At 42.8% G+C, this 20,040-nt stretch overlaps 1 protein-coding gene across 1 annotated transcript in view; it reads right to left on the bottom strand.

Moving 5' to 3' along the window:
• The window catches only part of GLI3 (GLI family zinc finger 3), a 244,577-nt gene that overhangs the window by 164,110 nt on the left and 60,427 nt on the right, over positions 1-20,040 (bottom strand). Inside the window, exon 3 of the mRNA XM_004582353.2 lies at positions 369-611. Within this exon, the coding sequence (XP_004582410.2) occupies positions 369-611 (243 nt within the window). The remainder of the gene's footprint in view (positions 1-368; positions 612-20,040) is intronic.

Genomic DNA, 20,040 nt, shown 5'->3' with positions numbered 1-20,040 from the left:
GATTCCCCACCATCAACCCGTCTTCTCCCTACAGCATCTAACAAATGTAACAAATGTAACAAAATGTAACAAATCTGGATTTATTTCCTAGGAGAGACCCAAATGGCCTCAGCACAAATGAACCAGGTTCCCACAGGCCACCCAACAGAGGCTGAAGTTGCTTGGAGACTATAAAAAAAAACTGTCTCTAAAAAGAATCGACAGGAAGGAGAAGAAAAGCGGAGAGCAGAAATTCAACATTCCCACATATCGTATATGAGCAGATCACCTGACACTGCACACATAAACACACACACACACACATACTCTCTCTCTCTCTTCCTGGGGTTCTAGGAACAAGCAAGCACGTACTGGCAAGAAGCACTTACGGTAGTGAGGCTCCATGTAGCCGTTCCTGGGGTCCATGGCGAACACTGTGCCGCGGTAAGGCACTGAAGGTTCTGCCAGGTGTGGTAAGGATCCATGGACCTCCTTCTTGATCAGCGAGGCCCTCTCGTCACTAGATGTCGAAGGCTCCTCGCTGATTTTGCTGAGTCCCTGCACGGTCTGGGGCTGCATAGTGATTGCGTTTCTCCTCTCTCTGTGATAGGTCTGTCCAGGACTTTCATCCTCTAAAGAAAGAAGGAAAATGAAAGACTCCATAAGCCACTTGAAGGAGCAATTAAAAAACAGTCATCAATTAGGCCTCTCTCTCCATCCCTCCCGTCAAGATGCTTCTTCTTCACAGCTACTTGAAAGCTACACACCTGGGGTGAGAGAGCTGCCAAGACAAAACTGCTTACGAACGAAGGTTCAATATGCACAGAGAACAACATGAAGAGGACGGGAGATGAGCCACACGGGCCAGCCCATGACCCTGGCCAGCCTATAGGTGAGTCTTCAAGGGAGGCTCCCCTTCTTGGATGTGCCAATAGCCTACAGGTTCCACACTGGATGGAAAGCTCTGCCAGGCCCATATGGTGACTGTCGAGCTTTCTGGGCTGAGACAGTGAGCCTGTAGAGTAAGGAGAAGTGCGGCTGCTTGCCGAGGACTTACAGTGGCTCCAGGGACTGCCGGGCCTCTGCAGCTCCTAGGATGATGATCTATCAGAAAGCTTTCCCGAATTTTTTGTGGCTTTTTGGTTTTTTTTTTTTTCCAAGTCAGATCTATAACTTACTGAGAAATTTAGCAGAGGCAGAAACAAAAGAGAATGCCCACTGGTGATGAGAGATAGCAGTGCCGACCATGAAAGCTTACAGAGTACCTGGCAGGACAGTTCCCGTTTTGTCCCTACACAAACCTGGGAAGAGGAAAAGTGGGAGAGACTGGAATACGAGTGCGAGAAAAGTGTCAGTAGTGTTGCTGCCTATGCCTGATCTCAGGGGTCCACACGTCATTCCACACACGCAGGAAACAGCCTGATGAAATTCCACATATTGTTGGGATTCCAGTTCCCTAACAGTCCAGTCCCCTTTGATCGGGAAGCACTTTGCATCTATCCTCTGTAGTTCTTAGCAAACGTGACTGGATGGCTTTTCTACAATAGAGGATCAAAGAACCGATGCATAAAATTAAACCAACTGGGTATCTGAACCCACAAGTGGACTAATTCATCTGCTAGAATCCTGCACCCAGAGTGCTAATGGAGTCAAAGTTGCCCAGGTTCTGTTTGGCATCTAATTTAAAACCTCTCCCAATGCTGCTTATCTTAAAATAATATCTGTGTATAAATCATAATGAACAGATTTTTAAAATATATATTATCCCAATATACAAGCTATCTTTGAAGTAGTCCACATAGCACACAAGCTAAGACCGCCAAAAATTCAAAAAAAAAAAAAATAGGCTCCTGTAGTTTCATAGTTCTTTGTTCAAATTAAGAAGAGTCACAAATACAGACAAGAGGAAAACTACAAACTAAAATAATAGCAACTACTTTGTAGCGATGAAGGACTTGAACCACTTCAAGTCAGTAGCAACGTTCCTCTTTCTGCCTGTATGTAGGACCTGAAAAATGAGCAACATATTGTTTTAGCCTCGCAAATGACTTGCAAGACAGAACAGACAATGAGGTATGTTTTGGTCTTTGCTGTGAATTTGCTGACTCCTACAATGGTAACTGTGAAATATTATTTTAGTATTGTTTGGTGCAGATCCTCACTCCAAACCTTAAAGAGTAAATTAGGAGTTTAATCTATCAGGTAACAACTAGAAAATAGTGATGGCATCTCACATGTTCACATTCATTTCTGCAAAAGCAATTTGAACCATGCTTTCTGTAACTGTAAAACAAATTACCAAAAAACACTACCTTTTTATTGTCCCTTCTAACACGTATAGGTATTAGTCTACTCCTGGCTTCCTTCGCAGTAAATCTGCAGGCTCTAGAATTAAGGGGTTTGCAGTTGTATAAAAACACAAAGGTGTCAAAGCACTAAAACTGACACCAGTTTTATAAATATTCCTGTAACCTATAAATTACCCAACTCATATTTTCCACTCATTTACTCTGTTATTTTACTACAAATTTTAACCTGAAGTGAACTTCTAGCACAGACCAGCAAATTCTGTGGAATGGGACTTTTACTTGAAGCCAGAGACCACTTGCTCAGTGGGGCCAGGTCATGTAAGTAGGATTCTCTGAGAAAGATTTAAAAAAACAAACAAAAACAGCTCTGTTTATCTGCTGTGGGTTTAAACCAGGATTTCCTGGTTTAACTTTATCTTCCTAGAAGAAATTAACTTTTCTTCAATTAAAATTGCATCCCTGTAATAAACTCAACTTCTTAAAAACGATGTCTTTCTGATGATCATTTGAATTCAACTTCAATAATAGAATAACTGGAATGGTCTGGCCAGAGTCCCTCCCCCCATACCAGGGAGAAAGCAGTTGAGGCGGGAAATGAATGGAGGAGGAAATGAGTGGAAACAGGACTGTGCTTGTTAGCTAACTGATTTTCTTAATGAGAGCATACCCAACACGTGTGAATAGTAAAGTTAAACCAAGAAGTATGCAAGCTTCAAAAACTCAATACAGAGAAAGTGATTCTCTTAGTAAAGCTAAATGCAGACATGAATTTTGTTTAGCATGGAAATTTTCACCAGGCGATTCATTTTTGCCATAGTTGGGGCTATCCATTTTTGACCCAAGAGCCCTCCCCGCCACTGAAAATTCCAGCAGTTATTTCACGAAGTTTATCTCCCGTACAGGGTTGCTTTTGCTGCGCATTCAGATAGATGCAAGCTTGACAGTACACACACTCTAGAATCCACATGGCTAGGGAGCTTGAGAGTGTTCTACATACAGTGAAAGGGAAACCTTCCAAGCAATATTCCTGCCTGCTCTTATAAATTCAGCAAGCACTTCAGCAGGCCAAAAGACGAAAGCGGGCTCATCTTGTTCAGTGGAGCCGAGTTGTTCAATAAAGTTTGAGAGCCAGTGCAGACAAGCTACGCCAGGCCAAATTATTGACAGAAACATACTGTCCACCATGGCAACAAGCAGAAGTCGGCTGCAAAAATGTAAGCAAACATCCCACGGCTCCAAGAGCATTTGCCAATGTGCTTTAACAGCCAAACACAAGGCAACTCTTCCTGCTTCCCTAGGTTTAACAGCTGCAAGCTCTTGGGTCAAATCGAAACATGCAATTCACCAAAAACTCTCAGGGAAAAAATACTTGAAATACCATCATCATAATCCCACTTCCGACTGTCTTCCTTCTGTATATTCATGTTGAAGTGCAAGTTCACAAATCCTGCCATCCCCCACCCCGCCTCCAACCTCCACAATGGAGAGTTGCCCCTAGCATCAAATTTTACAAACTCCCAGATTTTCCAAACTCACCCAGAAGCAACCAACACGGAGTCAGACTCTCTGGGTGCCGGAAACTTGGAAAAAGTGAAAGTTGCAAACAGTGCTTAGGGTGTTTACAATAAACGTCTGGAGAGGTGATTATGGCACACAGAGCACAACTCTTGCACACTTGCTCATAAACTCCTGTGCGCCTTCTCTCTCCGTAACCAAAGAGACAAGTTCATTTTTGCCCAAGATTTGAAAAGTTGCAACAATTCTTTCAACACACAGATAAAATTCGGCAAGTGTCACTAACTAGGGACACCTCCTGTCACCTAACAAAATTAGCTCATTAGGAGCTCAGGGAACATGTGTTCACCTTTCCCCAGCCTCACCTCCCAAACCTTCGGCATAGATTCTTCAACTGTTCCCTTAAATTCCATTTTAATGCCCTCCCCTTATGCCTCACCCAAGACCTAGAAAAAGCTAGTGTAAGAGAACAGACAATACTTACAACTCGGACCTCAGGCACTGGCTAGCTACTGTCTGCAAACTTCTCAGGGTGCGCTTTCTTCGCTAGCTGTAGAGACCCTCTAGGAACATTCTCCGTGTCTCTCTCCCTCTCCCAGGCAGTGCTGCTCCCATTAAAGGAATTAAAAGTGGTTGGAGCCATGCTAAATTTAACAAGCTCATTAGTATTCTTTGAGTGCTTCCGAGTGAACTCTCCCTATTCAAGGCACTCTCTCCAGCAGAAGGGTCAGGCGGCTAATCATTAAATCAAACTAATGTCACCCTATCACAATCAGCCCCAGAGAAGGAGGGTTTATTATTTCAGTTTATGCTAAATAAACGGTTTTACAAATGGTCTCCAAGCAAGGTCAACAGCAGCTTCAATTACAAGACAAACTTAACAAGAGTTGCTATAAACCAAGTACTCTGTATTGACCTAGGAGCAGGCTCAGCTCCACATATTGCCACTAGCGGAATTGTACAGGAATGCATATTGTAAAATAAAGGACGGGGTGAGCTTTTTTCTTCACCAGAATTTGCGACTGCACAGCGACTCCTCATTCACCTCTCTCCAACCAGCTAGCCGCTCAGCTCAATTCACCCCACACAAAGGCTAGAACCCAGACCTCAATGGACCGAGTGAAACATGTTCAAAACTAGGCTCTCTATTGTGACTGAATTTCTTAACATCTTTTCAAAAAGCGGAGAATGCCTTGAGGCTAAAGGAAGAAACAGGCTAATGGTGAATTGGGAATTCTGAGCAAATTTCAGAGCCCTTTCCTCCTAGCTTTTGAGGTTGAAAGCAAGCTCTTTCCTTTCAAGTTTCAAAGTCCTTTTTCCTCCCGCAGTGTCACAGAAGGATTTGAAAAGAAGGTAATTGTGCTCGCAGTCTCCCTGATCAGAGCTTACGTCCTATTTCTGGTATTTCGGAATACTTCTTGCAATAATAGTGCATATAGCTCAATCCCTTAACCGGCCTGCACTCCGCAATTGCTCATTAAATGAACAATTGCGGGCATAAAATGCCTTTTATGTTCGAGGTCTGGATATAAGATAAGCATTCTAGGACTCTAAATTTGGTTTACTAAGGAAACTCTCCATCATTAAATTACAAAACTGAAGTCAGAATATCAGGCTTTCCCAGAAAAGTGGCACTCGGGCTGCAATGAGCCCAAGGGAAGGGTGGATGGGGGTGGGGAGGATGCAAGAAAATGGGAAGGGAGGACGTTCAGGTCTCCAGCAGGATGGGATTCTCCTCAGAAAATAGGTTTTTTTTCCTCCCCCCATCCCCATGATTCATATCGCAGTTTGTGAAGTTTCCTAATTTCTATAGTGAATGATAGCAAAGGCACTGTCCGTCAAATCAGAACACAGGACTGAGCTGCAGTAAACCTGTGGGTGACACTTTGGCCACCTCCTGCTTCCTTAAGACAAGAATCCTTTACTGCCATCACTTCTGTCATCTCACTGGATTCCAACAACAGCCCAATGATGATGGCCAGACAAGCCTGAGGGTCTTTGAAAAGTTCATAGAAGATGAGAATCATGGAACAAGCAGCCCTGGATTTCAAAATGCTTCCACACCGAAATAAAGCCCATTTTTGCACAAACTTGCTGAAGTACCTTTGTATCATACCCAGTTTACAGACCTGAAATAGGCCTTGGAGTCCCAGGTAGCAGAGTGATACAAGGAAAACTCAAACTGTCCTTTAGGGAATCTACCCCACAGCCTACTAACAGCTCAGACAAAAGATCTGTTCCTCAGAGGGCCTCAGAAATCACACCTGGACATGCACCCCCCAGCTCCTAATCACTACTAATGCAAGGGAAAAGTGTCACTATACTTTGTTGCATAAAAACTTTTAAAGTTCAGATGTCAACATAATTCACTCCTGGGAAACATGCACTGAGACTCAAGGGATAATCTGTGGTAAACACATGGGGCCAACATGGAGGCTGGAGAGCAGGGAGACCCTCTTTCCCCCAGGATGAAGAACACACCGGCCTTCCCCAGCACTGCACATGCTCCACTGTACTCTGGTGTCAGTCTGTGGACACCATGTGTCCCTAAAGTTTTAAATGTGCTTCCAGAAGTTTCTTGGGGCCCCATTCTCCTGCCTTGCCCAAGACCCAGAGCCTCATTTTGTGGTGTCTTTCCCAACAGCTGCCTGTCTGTGTTTGGAAAGAACATTGCTTCATTTTCCACTATCATGTGCTTGTTGCATCAAGTTGGCTTTTCTTGCTTTGGTTATTTAACATTTTGGTGCTTTGGGAATCACAACCAATGGAATACAAATCCTTGCCTCCCTGTTTAAGAATTCTCCCTGTGATTTTTTAGCGCAGAGGTGAAATAAAAACAAGACAAAACTGTATTCATCAGCATTGTAGACTTAGGCTAAGAAGGGGAAATAAAGTCCCTGTGGTAAGAGGATATTTCCTTTTTCCACAAGGCTGCAGTTCTGCTAAGCCAGGAGGCACTCTCTAGAATGTCTAGAGCTTGGTTTCCAAAGAGTGTGAGCAAACAATGCCTTCCGTAAGAACACGGCCAATACCCTTGGGGTCAGGCATTGCCCTTGTGCAGCTACACATACATCTCCCGTTGACAATGACGGATGAGAGAGGGAGGGGCCCAGATGGATCAGGAGTGAGCACACCGCTTTGTGTGCAACCTTTAAAACGCATGCAGTGCCCTGCTGGGGCCTGCAACCTGACAGAGTTGCTGTGGGATTGGAAACCTCGGAGAAATTCAAGTGACACCCTTCCATCACAGACGATGGAGCAATTCTCCCCACTTTCATCCACCATGAGATCCCAGAGTGACAGAAGAGTCAGGGATGCCCTTCAATAGAGTCATACGAATATCTTGATTGTTTTTATGTTACTAGCGTTCCTTTCGGCCAAAGAACAAAAGCAGAGTGTAAAGGGACTAACATGGCAATTCACTGCCAATCATTGGCTTCCAAGACCAGAAAGTTTGTGCTCAATCCAAGGCTAAGTTTTCAGCTTACTCCCCAACACCTCAGCTTACACAGCTCTACTTCCAAGGATGGTCTTGGGACAGAAACAAGAGAAAGAACAAGGTGACAATTCAGACAAAAAGCTGCTGCCCCAACTGCAACAGAATGCCTGATGCAGCAAGGAGCCTTTTGGAAACTACAGGGAAAACAACAAGTAGCTAACACAACCAGCTCACCAGGCATGCCCCATACCTGCAGGGTTACCATTCATTTTGCCAGGACTCCTAAACACAAAAAAGAAATGGGTGACAACCTGAACCCAAAGGATGCTCCTGAATCTCAATGACATGGACAGCAAAGATCACTGCAAACTGGTGGAACATGACCTTGAACACACATCGAAGTTCCAGCACAGACCCAACAAGACGAGCCAATGTTCAGAGTCCCTGACAGAAAACACCAGCCAAACTAGGCATACAGCCAGGAAGGGGAAAACATACACAAACAGTACCATGGGGGCCCCTGGAGGCTTGCCTTTAAAACGGAGGAGGAGATCTTCCTTATTTTCCATGAGCCTGGGAAGGCCTTTCCATGAATTAAAAATTCTAAAATGTCATGAAGCTTCTATTAGCCTGCTATTAGTTGCTAGTCGCTGCTCACACAGAGTGAGTTAATTAGTGACATCAAAGGCGGTACAATAAATTCCCAGGAGGGTCAACATTTTTCCCTTCTGCTTAATAGTGCATTTATGCCTATCTGTGAATAACAGTCTCATGAACATTTAGGTGTTAAGAGGTTTTTTTTTTTTTTTAAAGAAATCAGGTCCAGTCTTTTATAAGCAAAGAGTGCAGAGTCTCTTTCTTAACTTCGCACATGCAGACCTGAGCAGTTAAAGATTCTACAGTGAGATTTCCAGGCAAGAGCTGAAGAGAAACAATGAAATGCCTGTTTACAAGGCCAGGGAGGCCAGGTTGCTGTTGCCTGGCCACATCCTCCAATGGGAACAACCCTATCACAGTGGAGCTCCCGTCCACTCCACGTGGATGGAGGGCTCATGGCCAGGTTTCCCTTGTTTAGTTATTTGAAAGGTGGGGAGGCAGACAGAGAAACAGAGGCAGAAACACACACACACACACACACACACACCTCTGTTGGTTCACTCCTTTACTGCCTGTAACAAGCAAGGCTAATCCATGGCAGGCTCCAAGACTGCACCCACAGGGGTGACAGACACCCAACCACTGAAGCATCACCTGCTTCTTCCCAGGGTACACGCTAGAAGGACTCTAGAATCAGGAACTCTGGTACGGTAGGACCCAGGCACTCTGATGAAGGATGGCCATGTCCCAAATGACACCCTGACCACTACATCTGCTTTCCTGTCTTTGAAGACAGAAAGGCATAACTTGGCAAGCAGCAGTTTCTTCCAGCAACACTATCAAATGGTGGCTCCTAGGTTCCCATCACTCCCTCATCGACAACCAAGTCCCAGTTCCAAATATTGCTACCATTTCTTTTTTAATTGCAGAAGTGAGTACCAACTTAACTGGTTTCATCTGGAAAACTTGGGCTACATGTTTGTATTTTTAGAAGATTATATAAAGAGGAGACCTGAGTAAATGGTAGTTATCCATGTTTAATAAAATTTGACTGATCATGCTTATTATGCTGCACAAACCAGATCCTCTGGGAGAGAAAACTCCACTTTCAAGATAACATCAGCTGTAGGCTACCATTACAAGGTAGCGGATGGAACACAGCACCCATGGATGCTGGGTCAGCTTGTCTGCCTGTGACAGACACCTTCTCTAGCTAGGACCCACAGAAATTGTGTGTTGTGAAATAAGCACCTGAGAATCCCAAATGAAAATACCACAATTTGGTTTTTCCATTTTACTATAGGTAAGGCATGAGTTTGCTTAGGGAGTCAGCTTCTAGTTACTTACAGTCATAAAAGTCTGCAACTTTGGAAAACTGGCAAATGATGGCTTAGACACTGTCATGAGGGAAGAAGAGTCACAAAACCTAAGTTTTCCCAGGGCACAACCTCATGGTCACAGCCAACGCAGGATGCCTGGCAGCCCAGCGATGTCTGCCTCCTCAGACAAGGGCAAGACCAGGGCAAGACCAGGGCAGCAGCCACACCAACCCTTCCTCCAGGCCCTCAGAGAGAGCAGGAAGCAGGACATGGGCTTCTCCTCCTTTCCTTTTGCCTGTTTGCTTCTCAGGAAAGTTGAGGGGAAAGAGGCAAATGCACTCCCAAAAAGATACATACTCTTACCTAGGAGTACTGATAAAGATGAAGAAAAGACCAAGGTCATCCACCTTTCCACAATACAAATCAGGTTAGTCCATTCCTTCTTCCCATTCTTTTTTCAAAAGTCCTCCCACAAAAACATATTAATCCTATACCAGTTAATAGCACTTAACTAACATTCAGTCACTATAAGGTGGGCTGTGGTTCACCTGTCTCCAGTTGGCCTTTATCAGGAAGGTACTGCTGTTGTCTTCTTTAACCAGAGGAGGACACCAGGGCACTGGGAACGTGAATCAACTACCCTGGTCACAGAACAGCTTCCTCACTATAGCCTATCGCCTACAGCCAGATACTTGGCTATGCAATCTCCCTGTTCAATATCAAGTGATACAAAATGAATTAGAACTTGAGTTTTATTCATTGCCCCAATACATAGTCCTGTAAACCTCACGACTACTCAGAAGCAGTTACAGACAATGTGGAAAACAAGGAACCTGGCTGTATTCCAGTGAAAGTTGATTTATGGACCCAAGCTCGAATGTCACATAATTTTCATGGTCACAACTGAAACTGTAAGGATTTTTACTCTTGGCTCCTAAGCTGCACACAAATGGACAATAGATACAAAGCAGCAGTTGTATGCAAGCAACAAGGCAAGAGAGACACAATGTACAATGTGAGGACTGCAGGTAACAAAACTCTACTGGGTCCAAAAGTCATGTTCCCTGAGAGTACAGCTGCTCTTGCCACAAAAACAAAACTGGATAACCATTTGAGATCATAGGCATGTCAATTCACATCCCCACTGTAATATTTCTGCTACCGATGTACATCCCACAACATCCGTTTGTATGCACTAAATGAACACAATACAATTTGGGGAAAATGAATAATAGCAGGCTGGTTCTGGCTCCATGATGAGCTTACTACAGTTTGCCAGGCCTGCCCTCCAGAAACATACACACTTTAAAGCTCACACCTAGGAAATAATTAGAAACAGTACAATAACATTATAAAAGCAGGAATCTTTAGTGCCAGAGAGATTAGCAGGACTTGGTAGCTTGAACACACCATTAAATGCACATAGGAAAGGGTCTTCACGAAATTGACAGACACGTATATTGTGAAAAACCTACACAGTGATTTTGAAATATCTGCACCAAAACAAATTTATCTTTTATTACTATTTTTCCATTATCCTTGTGAAATACCCTCCTATTAAGTGGCAAGGTATAGTAAGTGATTACAGTTGTTGGGGCTAAGCAACCTGCTTCAGCTCATTGTTATGACATTAATGTATTCCCCCAAATGTCTCTGTGTTGGAAACTTTGTAATGCAGCAATACTGAGGTGGGGCAACAAGGTGACTGGATCACCAGGGTCCTGTCCTTGTGGATGCATGCATCCATTCATGCAGTCAGGGATCACTGGGCTATTGCACGAGTGGTTTTGTTATGAAAGCAAACTCGCTCTGGCTCACTTGCTCTGTCTGCTATGCTCTGATGCAGCCACAAGGCCCTTCCAGGTGTTGAGCAGAATCTGGCATCGTGATCTGGAACTCCCCAGCTTTCCAAATTATGAGTTAAATGAAATTCCATTTTTTAATAAATTATTAAGTGTCAGCTGTCCTGTTACATCACTGTGGAAGCAAGTGATGGCCCAGGCATGCATTTTGCATGTATCACGTGTTTCCCTTAATCCCTGCTGAGTGTCTTCAGCAGAAACTTAAAGGCAATGAAGAACTTTGTTTTGTTTGCCACCTTCCTGTAGTTACCTGTGAAGATGACTTCTTCAGGAAGGTCACCAAGAAAGGATACTTTAGACATAAATAAAATGAACTCAGTGGCAAACTTCAAGCCACAGACATGAAATGTGGTTCAGAAACACCTTTGAAATCTTTGCTCTACTGTTGCCGCTCTTACGGCAAAGTCTGTGTCAGACATGTTTGGCATCTTGCAGTATCCATGACAGCTCAATCTCAAGCAAAATTATTTTCTGGTATTTGTCTCCACCCTTCCTCCATATCCTTCCTGCCTCAACTTACCTTTCTACTGAACAGCCGTGTTGTGGAACATTTTACATTGTCTTTCGGGCAATTATGTTGCAGGCTTAGATGCAAAAAGAAGGTTGGGTAGGTGGGCTTATATTTAACTTCACAATGGTTCTACCAGTTAAAGCCACATGTAGCTGATTGAAAAGGACATATGTCTAATAATAAGGAAGCATATGGTTTATATAGAAAGGGGGAGGTGGGAACATGTACTTGGAATCAACTTTGTTTGGATTATTTACCAACAACTGAACAGCACTTCATATTGCCCAGAAATAAGGTCCCCTCTCAAAGGCCGGGAAAGAATCTTGAATGAGTCACTGAAGCCAGAGTCATACTACATGTATGTTCTCCCTCCATGACTGAAGATGATGATCAAATTATAGCAAATTTAAGGAGCTTTCTCTTAATCAAGAACAAAACCAGACTGCTTCTTAAAATGCACTGTTAGGAGCTGTAACTGTTCCTGGATGTGCCAGATATGTTTCCATCTATGCAATATTAAAACTAACAAGCATTTTTTCAATTTCTTTTAATGATGGGGTATGCAATAAAAAATACAGCAGCGCTTCATTTACTCAAAGGAACTGGAGCAAGAAGGACCAAAATAAATAAATAATAAACTTGCATGGGCCACTTACCAAAAATAAAATCATCTCATTCAACCTTTTACAGGAGGCACATGCAGCATTTTGATGGCAAAAATTCTCATAACACAAACCTCCACTTAAAAATCATTGCCAAGGCCTGGAACCAGAGCAGGATGTTATTTCTTTTTCAATTTCTTTTTTAATGTTTGGGTATTAATGACATCAGCTGCCATGTAGCATAATAAGGCAGTATGGTGCAATAAAAGGAGTTGGAAAAACTTAGTCCCCAGACTTAGTTTCTGGCACTTAATGGGTGCATTACCCAGGGTACATTAAGATCACATGGTCAGCTGCCTCTTCTATAAAAGGCAGATCATAAAACTTTCTCCCTTTACCTCACTGGGTTTACTGGAGGTTGACAGAAGAGCATGTGAAACAGACTTTCTGGTTCCTAAGTTCTTGCTATCACTAAGCTCACATTGTGGATAATGCCAAGTAGGGAGGGAAGATACAAGTATGGCTGGCCAGGGTTGGGAGACCATCTGGTGCCCCTGCTAAAAAGGTCTACCTTTAGGCAAGTCATCGAGATTCTCTGTGCTGCTGCTGCCCTTTCTCAACAACCAGATATCGCCACTCAACTACAGCAACGTCTCACACGTGTCCCTCTAAGGTAACACATCAGTACTCATCTTTACCAAGCAAGACGGAGTCCCTATCTCATCCCAGAAGACAGTCTAATGTAATGATCTGTAATAACAGCTACTCCTTTGTTTCACTCAGTTCTCTGGTGTTACTCTCTTGAGTAATGCCAAAATCCACACTCATGTAGACTGAGATCTTCCATCTGCTTGCCATCCCCCAAACGCCCAGAACATCCAGGGCTGGGCCTGACTGAAGTCATGAACTTGGAACTCAATCCAGGTGCCCTACATGGGTAGCAAGGAATCCTTGAAGCATCGCTTGCTGCCTCCTGGAGTACACAGCAGTAGGAACCGAGACTGCAAGCAGAGGAGCTGGGACAGGAACAGGCACTCCAAGCATCCCAAGGGATAACTCAGCTGCAAAACCCGATGTCCACTCCAAGTTTTACATTTTTACTGGCTGAAAAAAAATCAAAAGAATAATACTCCATGCACACAAAAATTCAATGACATTTCAGATTTCACTCTACCTAAATAAAATTGTATTGGAACACAGTCGGGCTCGTTTGTGTTCATTCTGTCTACAGCTGCTTTGCATTCAGTGGTAAAAGACACAGAAAGACCAGCACAATTCTGAAGACATTCAGCAGCCAGGCTTCTGCAGAGTGCATTGTCACCTCACCTGCCCGTCTCTGGAAATGCTAAGCACACTTCTCAGTACACTATTAAACACGTTTCAAAATAGTTTAAAAACAAAGCAATGATCAATTCAAAAGTGCTTAGTGTTCATGCTTCCAAATCTTAAAATATTAATCAGATGGGTAATAATCATTCCCTACTTCACATGTGAAGGAACTAAGCTGAGGGAAATTAAGTGCATTAAGTCAAGGATCAAACCTGTTGCCCGTCATTTCAAACCTCACGTTCATATAACCTAGCGTGCATGCAGTTTTTGTTTTTTAAATGTTTATTTATTTTTCTTTGACAGATTTACAGAGAGAAACAGATAGTTAGAGAGAGAGGAGAGAGATCTTCTACCTGATGAGTCACTCCTCAAATATTCCTAAGGGGCAGATCTGAGCCAACCAGAAGCCATGGGCCAGGAGCCTGCTCCAGGTCTCCCACACGGCTGGAGGGGCCCAAGGACTTGGGAAATTCTCTGCTGCTATCCCAGTCCATAATCAGGGGACTGCACAGGAGAGCAGAGTAGACAAGACTAGAACCAGTGCTTACATGGGATACTGGTGTTGCAGGTGGACGATTAGCCTGTTGAGCCACTGTGCTGCCTCACAGCACAGACTTCTGATAGTTGGAGGCTCTATCTATGAGTAATGTTTCTGAGACTTTCTATCTCACCAAACAGGGGATCTTCTGACCAGATGCACAGGCAAAGGTGGTCTGACTTCAAGAGTGTGCACCTGCATCTTGTGTGCAGTGCAGACTGAGTAAAGTCAAGGGGTCAGACCTTCTCTGCACTCGATTCACAGAGAATACAGCCAAACCAAGGGCTGATGTCCCAGGAGAAAACCTCACTCCCCAAGGAGTGAAAACAAAACAGCTGCTGTCCTAGAGGCACTCCTGACTGATCTGTCTAGGGGGTGGAGTGATTAGAGCCAGGAAGCAGAGCACACGGGTTCAGCACAGAACAGAGTACAAAGGGTTAGTACCACAGCAGCAAAGGGCTCTTCTGCTGGTGCTGAGTGTGATGCTCAGACTGGGCGGCCCCTCAAGGAGGAAATCTCAAGGAGAACAGACATGGAAATGTCTCCAAGCTTGCAGGGCAACTGACCAACCACAACTAATCTCTCAGGGACATATCCAACTCACCTACGGAATCAACAATCCCTTTGCTACCCCAAAACACTAGCTTGAGCTGAACATACCTGTATTTTGTGCATTTCACTTTAGTTCTTAATTCATATCCTGTTGACATAAAAGTAAACTCATGTTTCCTGGCATAAAAGATTTAAATTTAGATAAATAACAGGCAAACTTCATACCATGGGGCTGCCAAATCATTCAAATACAAATTCTTCCATCCTAATCCCACGGTCTGGTCCTGTTCCATGGAAGATCTCAAGAAGTGGTGGAAAAGGCAACTAACAGCCAAAAAAAGACATCATCCAAGAGATTCTGTGTGTGCTTGACAACTTCAGTAATTCTAATGGGTTGCTCCAGCCTACTCCATGATTTACAGAAGGAAAAGGAATGCTGGTATGGTCAGCTCACAAATGTGAAAGGCCCTGCCCTTTAAGACAAACGCACACAGCCCATTCTGCACAATATTAGGAACCCTCATATCTTCAACCTCTGCATGGACAAGGGTCAGCTGCCTCCATGGACTCTGGAATAGCCAGCCCTGCCTTACAAAGCTCTGCTGCCTAAGACTCATTTGGCTTTCCTGTCCATGACTTTTTGGCCCCAAAGAACTGGACTGAAGTGATCCAAGGGAAGGAGGACATACTTTTTGTATTTTCAAACCAATCCTCAAATCTCTACCACAAAGCTGTGCTCTCCTGTCAAGTAACAATGCTATTTATACATTGTAGATCTTCTATCCCAACACTGATTCTTTGCAGTACCTATCTCTTTCTGTAGTATTCAAGCCAGTGTTCTTTGCCACAGGCCTCATACTAGGAATAAAACCAAGACAGTCATTTATCTCCATGCACCTGCCTCTCCTTTCATTCTGCTCCTCCTCTGCCACACTTTAAAGAGTGCTCTTCCATCTCGCTTCTCGTCACACCTCTTCGAACAACTTCAAAGAAAGCTCCTCCCCATCACCAGCCCACCTCTGCCCTGTAGCTACCCCTACCTGTCTCTGATTTGCCTTTTCTCTGACTGCAGTTGTCTTTGTCTTTCCTATCCTTAGACCCAATGCTGTCTCCAACCAATACAACCCTCCTTCTTTGTACATTAGGACCTCTGAGCAAATATATCACGGTCTGGCAACCCTGGTGTCTCTTCTCTTTAACCTTGTGTTGCTTGAACTTGGCCCTTGCTGTTTTGCATAAGGATCCCAAGTGTTGTTTTTGGGACAAATCACCCACTCTGTTCAAGTAATCTTTTGCTTGTCTATCTTGTCTTGTTATTTGAATTTGAGTGTCTTTAAAATGTCGAATTGCAAATCATTGTAAATTACTTTATGGTTTTAATTGGTTCTAGCTGGGTAGAATGGAAATTCACTGCTGGGAAAAAATACTAAACTATCAGTTTGCAAAAAAACAAGTTTCATTTTGTTTGCATAAACAGAAAAATGAGCACTACAAATGTTCTAAACATACTCCTGCAGCTATTTAGAAAGCTGTGTTTCAATTCATTAGGAATCTAATAAAAAGGTGTCTTTTGTGTAATGAGATATCTCACTCTAGAAACTTTCTTATTTTTGCTGAAGAAAATAGTTAAAATAATGTAACAAACTATTGGGATTTCATAGAGGCTGGAAGATGTTAACAATTCTTGGAGATATCTCCCTTCAAAATACACATTCCTCAAGCCCAAATATGAAGCCGTTTTTCCACATGGATATTTAAAGATGAGAAAACACAAATAATAGATTAGTTAATGTTAACAGTGAGGTCATGAAGACACACATGTATCACAGGATTTATTATGTCATTAATAATGGTGCATCTGGGGGACTCATATCTGACTTGCACCATGTCGAAGGCCCGTCTCATTGAAAAGCAGTTGCTGGTGATATCAAGTCATGAACTCCTGTTGTGTCCTGCTGAGCTCATCACAGAAAGCAAGCCCAAAAAGCTCCTTACAAGTCACTTCTACAAAGTGGGAATACTAACATTCTGAGGAATTCAACAGAAAATACAGTCTTGCAAAAAAAAAAAAAAAAAAAAAGGTCCTAACCAAAGAAGAAAAAAATCCCAAACATTGGAAATATACACTTGGAAAATTAACAAACCACCACCCACCACCAACAACAAAAACTCACCTATAAGTATGTATCGTCTATAAGTGTGCAAGGATTTCGAGGATTTGGATCATAGCAAATATATGTTTAAATTCCATTGCATATAAACTTCCTGAAGTACCACCATGCTCTATTATAATTTTGAGAGAGCAAAGTGAATTCTGCATAGAAACTGAAGCAATGTGGGATGTAATGGTGGTCCTCTCATTTTTAAGTCTTCTAGAAGGAGGCATCCTTTCTCTGTTCACAAAGGTGCCAGGAAGCCCAGCTGCCTTCAAGACCATCTCAAGTAGCTGAGCCTAACTTGGGTTCTGAGGGAAGGAATCATATTCAGCCTCCTTCTCCCCTTCTTCTGAACTGCCCAACTTCTCACTCCACAGGTGCCACAGCATCTCTCACAGTGCCAGGACATACGCTGCTTACTTGTCTCCTTTGGGAGAACAAACTCCCTGAGGGCAGGTGATGAGTCTTGAGGGCAATGGTATTTGTCTTACACTTGGCATACTGGTCCTGGAGGATTGTTCTACAGATGAATAAATTACTGAATGGATGACGCAGGGTGAGGGATGGTGGCAAGGAAGGCTTTCAGTATCTGACACTGACATGGCACTTACCTTCCTTCAGGCTACCAAGAGCAGCAATAAGCTTTTTTTTGTGATCAGGACTGGATCCTTGAGGAAAGGACCCTGGAGTGACCACGCAGGCCCTGGCATGACCATGTGGGCCCTGGCATGTACCTCCAGACAGGGGAGCAGCAACAAACCAGGGAGAATGGACAGAAGTCTTTAAAGGCTGCATTTTCAAGGTTTGGTTCTGAGCTCCTATGGTCCTGTTAACTGTTGCCAGATTACCATTTCAGACTATCGGGTTGTTATTTATCAACTTACAGGCAGTGTATTTTAATGGCAGAGAAAATGTTCAAAGGACCTTAAAAGCCAGGAAAATGGAAATAAACAAACGGATAAGGGGTAAGAAAATGGACATGAACTACTATATTGCAGACTTCCTTTCTTCTGCCATTAATTTTTCATCTGTTCAATACTCAAGGGAGTTGCTGTGGAAATTAATATTTAGCCCATGTAGATGAGGGAAGTACAAAGTGATTCATCATTTGCGGAGATGTCCATAAAATTGGAAATGCACCAGCAAGTATTTGGCTTTCCTGGAGTCATTGAATTGTCAGGTTAGACATGTTTTGTGAGGTATTGATAACTTCTAAATAGAAGTACATACACCCTTGAAGTTTTGAAAAATAAAAATGTAAAAATTTAGCTTTTCCCCTACATATAAGAAAAAGAGAGGGAGCAAAATTGAGGCAATCCTGGAAATTCCTGAGAAAGGTAGGGCATTTTCTTTAGCACATGCATTTTTTTTTTAACTATCAGCCTTTCATCTTAGCCCTGGTGAGGACTGCATTTGCCACAGGCTGATAAGTGTGTATGGCAGAACTTCAAAAATCATGCCAGCCAAAGAATCTCGAGAGCGAGGAAAAACACACACACACAGACAGACACACATAGACACACAAGGCTGGCAAAAGGCAGCTATAATTTTTTTTAATGCCTTTTATTTGATTCTACTGAAAGATCACACAGCAACGTGATCCAGATTTGGTACAACCCTCAACATCAACTCGTGCATGCACATGGTCTAAATCCAATTTCTTACCCCAAAGATATGTTTCTCATTAACCTAGTCAACCAAAGTTTGCTTATGAGACCAGTAAGTCAATAATGTCCTTCCTTTTAAGACAACTTGAGCCTTCAATTTATTGGGGTGAATCAAGAAAAACTGATAAGGAAAATAATAGGTCCTAAGATGTAATTCTTCATTTATAAATGATAGCGCAGCCTGAAGCCAGCAGTCATTATCTGCAATTTAGATCAGAACTCAGTACTGTTAAGAGAACTTCAATACTCTCCCTCAGTAATGGCAACGCCAAGGGAAGGCAACACAAAAACACTGGGCATTGCAAATCTGTGCTTTTCTTTCCTGTGCTGAAGAGTTGTCAATGAAGAACACAGAAGAAGGGTGTGAGCATATGAAATTTGTTAAAATGTCAGCTCTGTGCCCGACTCCAAATATATGCGCTAGAATATCTACAGCAGCACCTTCTGTAACTCAAAGTAGGAGACTACCAAGTACCTGGCCGCAGCCAGATGCATCCAAACGGTGGTACATTTGTACCAAGAAATACTATACAGCAAGGAGAATGGAAGTCTAGACCCACTCAGCATGTGGCTGCCTCTTGAAAACCTAGCACAGATGAATGCAGAAGCAACCAGACCCCCAAAACAGAACAAATGCAAAAGAAGCCTGAACACACCCATGCTACTGGGAATTGGGAGGCTACAAGGCACAAGTGATGGTCTGATCTGTGTCTTCTTTGTTTCCAGTTTTACAATTTATGTCTGATTTATGTGAAATCATGTGATTATGTCACCTGCAACACATGCATTTCTCTATAGATGTATTTCCTTCAGTAAAAAGGAGTAACTGCCAATTCTAAAAATTTCCAGACAGTTCCTGCATATTTGCTTTAATTTGTCTCTCAAGTGTCCATTCAAAATGACTGTTATCATTCATAAAATAGGAAGCTTATGGCTAAGGACTTTCACAGCCTATCACAAACATACTCAACAGGTGCCACACTCAGCAAACTGTGACTCCTATCAAACAGAAACCTCTGAATGAGGATGGGACACAAGCAGCCAATTCAGGGACAGAGGAACTCCAATCCCAGAGCCTATGAAACTGTCACATAATGCATAATAATTAATAAAAAAAAGGAAATGTGAAAACTAGTTTTATATCTTTGTATTATAAATAACAGTAATCCTATTTTATCTTGCCTAGATTTCAAAACAGGCAGCACTCATACATGCAAAGGATGAGAACACACATGATGACTAACAGGGTAATCCTGGCAGATACCACGTACTCACATGTCTTTATATCAGTCAGAGATGTGGAACATGGATGCTAAACGTGTAGAAGCAGTTAACCCAACACTGCTTGCTGAGTCCTTGCACAAAAGAGTCATTTCATTTAGGTTGTAGGCAAAGGATTGGCTACCATAACGTTCCTGAAACATTACCTGTTATAAAAGGCAGTGAAACTCTAAATGACCAACAAAAGATTAATAACATCCACACAGCAGGGAAAAGAAAAGCAAACGCAAAGTAAACATTATGGGAAGCACATACCAAACGTATTATTGGTGCTCTTAATTACATTTGCTGCTGCATCTTCTAATATTTCACCAAAATTAAAACATAAAGAATTCTCAATTTTGGGATAAATGCTTTTCAGAGCTCTTTCAAGCTTAGCTATCA

Source organism: Ochotona princeps, chromosome 20, assembly GCF_030435755.1.
Source record: "Ochotona princeps isolate mOchPri1 chromosome 20, mOchPri1.hap1, whole genome shotgun sequence".
Lineage (NCBI taxonomy): Eukaryota > Metazoa > Chordata > Mammalia > Lagomorpha > Ochotonidae > Ochotona > Ochotona princeps.
Note: the sequence above shows the minus strand (reverse complement) of the source record. Positions and strands in the feature narration are given on the sequence as shown.